Source organism: Sipha flava, unplaced genomic scaffold (genome assembly GCF_003268045.1).
Source record: "Sipha flava isolate LNK unplaced genomic scaffold, YSA_version1 179_pilon_pilon, whole genome shotgun sequence".
NCBI classification, from domain to species: Eukaryota; Metazoa; Arthropoda; class Insecta; order Hemiptera; family Aphididae; genus Sipha; species Sipha flava.
In genome coordinates, this window is record NW_020272149.1 from 1,329,576 (window position 1) to 1,337,342 (window position 7,767).

Here is a 7,767-nt window from a genome sequence, read left to right on the forward strand (position 1 = left end):
AGATTAAATCATTTTCAAAGAGTGTGTAGGATTTCGTTTTGAATCGGTCAGGTATATTATTTGAGTATATCATATTTATATTACACATATTGTTTGAACACACGGCACTTAAATATTCGTTTTGAAAAACCATAATATAATAATAATAATAATAGACATGTTATAAGATAACATATGTGATGAATTAAAAGAAAAATAACTTAAAAGTAGGAGTAAAATCATTATAATCAATATATTCATCTTAAGAATTAAAACAATTTTAAAATGTTACTACTGAATATATACATAAGTTAAGTTATCAAAATCAAAATTATCGTTAAATTATCACATATTTTCGTATTCAATATTTGTGATATATATAAATAATATAAATATAAAAAATATTATTAGTATATTCAATATCAAGATAAATAGTCTAAGTGTCAACACACATACTTATGTACGATTATTTAATAATTATAGTAATTTTCATTCGATTGATAACGTTGTGTTTACATAGCTCACAAATAGAAGAAACATCTATGATCGCATTAATATAACATAATATAATTTTTTAAATTGGTAAAGTATATCCACTATAATTTTGATATTTTTTAAATCTTGGTAATCAAAATAATAACTATGAAAATATCCTATTTGAAATAAATTTTACTTTTTGACTCAGACATTATATATTTAGAGCTTCATATTTAGTTGTTTTTATTATATTTGCCTTCAAATTTTATCGTATACGGATATCGAGTCTGAGTTCGTCGTTGTCTTAGTCAAGTTTCAATCATTAAGGATCGTAATATATTATCATTTTTTTAAAACATTTTTTTTATTATTATTCTGAATGCATCAAAGAGTATATGATGTGTAATAAAGGTACGGTTTTTTCCTACGACCACTCTTTTGAGTACTAAAGCCGCACCAAAAATTGCACGCATATATCTCATCAGATTCGAAATGGTGAACAAAGGATTATAATTTATAATTTTTTTTCTAAAGCTCAGAAAATACAAATGAATCGAGGCAAAGTGTCATACTTCTTTGAACAAATACGTTACTACAGTTATATTGATTAAATGAGTAATTTCGTGATTAAAATATGACGTTATGGAATACGCATTGGATAAATTCTGATGTATTCCAACTAAACTATAAATATTTCGAATGTTTTAATAAATTATTTTTAACGTTATTAAAAAGAAAATTAATAAAATAACTTTTAAAATTGGTTTTATAAATGTACATCGTGAATAATTCCAACGAAAAACGATGAGTTGGTTTTTATTTCATTTTAATTCCAAATTTATCGATCAGATAATGTCGACGATAATCCTATTCTAATCCTATATTTCACGTGACCAATTTAAAATATCGAGCTTGGGAACTCAAAACTCGTAAAGTTGGCTACGAGTTGAAATGAGTTATAATATACAAGTTATTCATCTTCTTGCATGGGATGATTGCGATACGGAGCATAAATGATGCGTGTACCGTATATTTTTACGTCAAGACTAATGATGAAAACGCATGTCGAGTAAAAATGAATTTTTTCGACGACCCAAAAAAAAAAGTCAAGTACACACTGATTTTTTTCACAAATATTCATTGTGCCCCGAAATTTGATCTTCATTGTTACGTAGTAAAACTTTCAATACAAAATAAAAATGTTGTTGTTTTCTCAAATAATAATTTAACCATATTATTTTATGATTCTATACCATATTATACATCTTAAGTTATTTGATTTCTAAACTTGTTTAAAAATTAAAACGAAACGTATTCCATGCGTTGCAACGCGTTGTTACACATTCTAGTAGATTCTCCTTCATTAAAACTTTAAATCAGTGTATGGTGTATAAATAATGTTCTATTTAGTTAATTCGTAGTCTAAACATATTATACATTAGATGGTTATTTTTTTTTAAATATATGTTAACAGTTCTACGAAAAAATAAGTGTATAATTTATTTTTTATATGATCTATACTGTGAACTCAACGAATGTTTTAAAATTAAAATTAATCAAAGCCTTGATCAATTTTTACTGTTATCAATGAGTTTTTTTTTTTTTTGGTAACGACAAAATGATATCGTAATACCGTTGATATTGGTGTTCATTTCGAAAACATTCGACCGGACCGGCGTCTCGTCATCGTGACAACGTTTTAATTTCTCCGTTCACCAATGCCACCGCTGTCGCTACGGGTACCTATCTCGTCGCCACGCACGACGATCATTTTTTTTCGATTCTTTTTTTATTTTTTTGTTCACCGATTGCCGTCGCTTTCCGATTTTTGCAGGATGCAACGAACGACAACGATGCACGTGCCCACGGCTGCGGTTAGCGAACCCGGTAGGATTAATAATCTTAATGCGCACGCAAAGTTTATATGACTCGCGGGCGGTCGTATCCCTTTGTCCGAGAGGACGGTGCGCGCGATGGTCCGGACGAGAACGAACGCCGACCTGCATCCACGAATGCAGTCCAGTACGGCCATTCGCGCGCGCATCACTAGTTCGCGCCGCGTCCCGTCTCGATTTATGCCCGCGAGTCCCAAGGATTCATTTCTCGCCGCCTCGTCAGGTTCCCGACCACCCCGGAGTAAGTCCAGCTAAAGACAATATTTTTTCGCTCTCGTGTTCACTCGCTGATCAGACAAAAATTATTTTCATTGCTCGGTAAGAAATACATTTTTTCGGTATTTTTTATGTAAGATCTCGATATGTTTGCGTAGGTCTTCCGACGCCTATCGGTATAGAGTTAGGATTCCTGTGGGTTTTTTTTTTATTCGAATCGAGAATTTTCACATCCTTACGTTCGGTATTAAAATCGACTCGTCGGGTTACGGTTCAAAAATAAAAGGAAAAAAAACAACAACATTAAAACTTAACTTTTCATCTCGTTTGGCTATTCGGACCGTCCAGTATTTCATTGCCGATCGGTCGTTCGATGGCCGTGCGCACTTTTCTTGGCGCGTACGATGCACGTGTTCGCCGCGCGCAGTGACTTCGATTAACATTCGACGAACTTCGCTGCCGATTTCATTCCGACGACGGGGAAGTAATGTATCATTGTGGAATTTTAACAGCGCGGACTGCGGTGCGTACGCGTTTTTCGCGCTAAGCGTTGATTGTGTTTCCGTCGCTTTTTAATCGAATCTCATGCGCACGTTCCAACGGCAAAGGTTTCAACAAGAGTGTCGTCTCGTTACGGCGGTATGTGTTTTTTAATTCCACGCGGACCACCGTCCATCAGAAGTGGGGTACTGAATTTGAAATATTTCAAAATTGAAAATGTCACTCTTCGTGAAACATTTCAATGAAATATTGAAAACTATTTTCCTTTTAAACGTATTCTGTTATAGATGATTAGAAATAATATATCGATTATGCACAGAAAATATTTTCTACGTTAATTTCCCACCATTTATTCCTTATTTAATGTATTTCATTTAGACGATATAATATCATATAATTCTAGTTGATTTATCCAACTTCATTTTGGTTGGTTTTTAATTATTTTTAATGATTGTTTTTAATATTTTTAAGTATAAAATCACATATATGGAGTATAATTAGTAGATTTATATAGCAAATAGATTTTTCGTCTTTGGTACCAATTTACATTATTTAGCTTCTTCCAGAGTTACATCCCAATGATTGTCACTCTCTAACTATCCTCTTGAATCGCATGCTTCTCAAAATGTCAACAATTTATTGATTGTTGAGCATTTTAAGATCTTTAAAAGAGATCAGCCCATGCACATTATGTAAAAGCATTCTCAAACAAAAAACATACCGTATTACTAACATGTAAACTCGACCTAAGGCATTTTCTGATTTGACAGCCGGCCAACTCTGAACAGGAGCTCCTTGAATCCGGTGTTTCCATTATCTCCCTGTTGTTTCCTAAGTGTCACACCTCGGTATCTCAACTTACAGAAAAGTACTTTAAATTAATCGTGGTGAGTGTCATTTTTAGAGAAGAAGATTGTCGCTCGTGGAAATTATTTCCAGTAAAATAGATACGTTCACCATTTATTTGGTGCATGCTAAGATGCGTGACGGTGGGGTTCTATTCCAATTTTTTAGTTGTTATAGTAATAACAAAACGACATTTGCCCATTCGAGTCTTATTAGGTATACTGATACTTTTCTTTCCATTTTCACGACCAAAGGTAGTTCATATTATTCACCATTGTCTGATCTATCTCTGTACCAAATTTCATCAAAATCAGTCAAGTAGTTCCGAAAACCATCGGACGCTAACCATTGATCACGTAATTTGTATATATTAGATATCAAAAAATTTTTAAAAGAACCAGTTAACCTGTTTTGTTTGAGTAAAAAACATTTCCTACAGGATAAAATTGTAAATCTAAACTTCTCTCGAATCAACTTAATCGGGTACACTAAATTTCATAATAATAACTGTTTAGGGTGAGTTTGAATACTTACACACGAACAGAAGAAATATATTTATAAAGATAGACAAATTAGTTTGGTCGTGAATTATTATAATGTGTCCTAGTATGAAAATATTATCGTAAATAGTCAATATTAATGATGTAACAGTAAATAAAAACTAAAATATCTCATTACGCCTAACGTTGTTTATTCTTATACATTTTATAGACTGTAAACCATATTTTATTCTCACTTTACGAAATAATAATCAAAATGTTTTATGCATCACAAATTTATGACCAACTGTTTTTAAGGTTTTTTAAATATTTTGTGCTTAACGTACTCGAATTTATAATTTTATGTCATTTACACTTCACGGGTGTGTATTCATTAGCATCTTTTTGACAAATTGATTTTGGCACCTAACCAAAATAACAAAATAATGAAGTTTTTGTTCAGCAAAATCTTGAGTTAAAAATATCGTGGCTAATGTGAAAACTAATTGTCTGTTTAGAACATTGTTCTAATTTAAATAAGGTAAAAGTTTTTTTTAACTAATAGTATTAAAAGAGGCGTGATGGCATGCGTATTTCGCTTTGGATTTTTTTTCGATTTAATTACTAACAAATGAATTTCATTATTTCATTATTCATGAAATTCATTATTTCGATATTGTTAAAAACATTATCTTCAGGATTTCTTTAATATTTTGTATATTATTTTGTCAATTATTTACTTTTATTTTTAATTTTAAAGTCAATATTGCGGTTATTAAATATTATCAATTTGATGTAGGAAGAAAACATTATACAAATTATAATAGGTGATATATTTTAAATATAAAATCTAAAATAGTATAGGACAATGATTAAAAAATAAAAAATAAATAAAAATATTGTTTTTTTCTATCATGCTTGTAAAAAGTTTTCCAATGGATTTTATTTTATTCATGCCTTAGTAAATTGAATTATAAAATTAAGAATTATATATATTAAAAATAAATACCTAAAATCATTTTTAATATTTGGAGATTAATTATCTTAACAGAATATATTTCATAATTTCTCGATACAACGAAACTTATTTTTGTTTATTATAAAACAAAATTGTGTTTATCAGTTGCATGTACCTAAATGTTTTGGATCTATATAAAATGTTAGATTTATAATGTTGTTATTAATAGCAAATAAATAAAAATAAATAAAATAATAAAAAATTAAAAATAAAAATTAGTAAATGGAACATACTCGTAAATTAATATATAAATAATAATGCATTGAACAATTTAAATATTAAAAATTAATTAAATACTATGATACCGTTAAAATTATACATGAATGCAATGTACATACACAATTAAGCGTTAAAAAAGTTTGAATGGTGTTTCCACAGATCAAACAAAAATGTATACATTCTATTTTGAACAACAATCAATATTTTTATAGAACAAATAAAATAATTTCTTATTTTAATAAAAATATGTATTTAAATACCATCCTAATCATGTTAGCCTGAACAATAGGTTTAGGGAAAAAAACTATTTAAAACATCATAAAATGACAATTTAAAATGCTCTTGAAATATTTAATAACTATATGTTTAACTCCATATGAAATAAAATTAAAATGAAAACTGTATTCAGTTTAATTATTATAGCCTTTCAAAGGAGTAAACATTTACATGTTTAACATAATTTTGTAGTTTATACGCTCTTAGGTTATTTATAAAATAATAGCCTCGGGTCGAACCATCTGTGTCTGATAATTCGATTTCTAACGTATAACTCCAATTAAATTAAGAACATAATCTAAGGATCCCTTCATGTATGAAGGTATCATTAAAAAAATTTGGATTCGTTTAAGAATATTTTAACTATTTTGATTTACAAAATGTAGTACCATCGCGAGAATGTTTACCCACACCTTGTGCTTGTAACTGGCAGTGCGAGAATTGCGTGTGGGCATTTTTAATTTTAACGTTCGAATTAAAACTACACCAGTACCAGGGGCATATTTTAAGGAGGGAGATGGAGGGGATCGCTCCCCTTGATCGATCATATGTGAGATAAACGTTTCAAATTTTTTTTAATGTGGATCATTTTATAACGATACTTAGTGTCCATATCAGAGCACCAAAAGGTTTATTAATAATTATAATTTATAAATATACTTTCTGAAAATATATTGGATATTGTCGGCGAGGAACTCGTATGGCGTGCCTCATCAAAAATAATTTAGGTGAACATCGGTAAAACATTAATAGTAATACACTATACATAAGTTATAAATTGACAATAAATACATATTTTACATTTTATGTGCATTTTATTGTTGTTATACAACAAATATGATTGCTTTATTTATATGTTATGAGTAGTGAGAATTACAAAAAGAAAATATCGTCTAAGGCAGGAGTGTATTTGTACGTATATGCGGATATACAGCGTATACCTAATATAAAATATTATTTTACGGGTAAACGCTTCTAAAATAACTCGAAAACAAAAAAACTAATAATAATTTAATAGTTCATTGGAAAAAATTGTTATGAACCATGAAATTGATTGAAATATGTAGCAGTTAAAAATTACAGTGTACGCTGACGTCCGTGAAGTTGGCCCCCCCACTTTGTCTTATCGAATTCAAACCTTCACCAATATTTTGGAACTAATTTGGAACTATTTGGAACCAATTTTTTATAATTTGGAACTTCACCCTTTTCTCGAAATAAGAAATTTTCGGTTGGGGGGGCCAACTTCACGCAGCCCCCCCACTTTGTTCTATCGACTTCAAACCTTTACCAATATTTTGGAACTAATTTGAAACTATTTGGAACCAAGTTTTCATAATTTGGAACTTCACCCTTTTCCCGTAAAAAAAGTTTTTAGGTTGGAGGGGAATAACTTCTCGCAGCTCCCCCTACTTTGTCCTATCGACTTCAAACCTTCACCAATATTTTGGTACTAATTTGGAACTATTTGGAACCAAGTTTTCATAATTTAGAACTTCACCATTTTCTCGAAATAAGAGATTTTCGGTTGGGGGGTCAACTTCACGCAGCCCCCCCAATTTGTCCTATCGACTTCAAACCTTTACCAATATTTTGGAACTAATTTGGAACTATTTGGAACCAAGTTTTCATAATTTGGAACTTCACCCTTTTCCCGTAAAAAAAGATTTTAGGTTGAAGGGGAATTACTTCACGCAGCCCCCTCCCCACTTTGTCCTATTGACTTCAAACCTTTACCAATATTTTGGAACTAATTTGGAACTATTTGGAACCAAGTTTTCAGAATTTGGAACTTCACCCTTTTCCCGTAAAAAAGATTTTAGGTTTAAATTTTTAGTCTAATACGGTCTAAAAAAAAAAA

General features: G+C 30.2%; 1 protein-coding gene across 6 annotated transcripts in view; it reads left to right on the forward strand.

Moving 5' to 3' along the window:
* Positions 1-7,767, forward strand: part of LOC112680671 (hemicentin-2-like) — a 258,542-nt gene that overhangs the window by 95,048 nt on the left and 155,727 nt on the right. Inside the window, exon 1 of one of the 6 annotated variants that reach the window (XM_025550844.1) lies at positions 2,488-2,592. The exons of 3 other annotated variants lie outside the window; for them this stretch is intronic. In XM_025550844.1, the coding sequence (XP_025406629.1) occupies positions 2,532-2,592 (61 nt within the window). In that variant the 5' untranslated portion in view covers positions 2,488-2,531. Of the gene's footprint in view, positions 1-2,487; positions 2,670-7,767 lie in introns of those variants that run through there. 2 more of the 6 variants (XM_025550848.1, XM_025550847.1) reach the window with 2 other exon arrangements.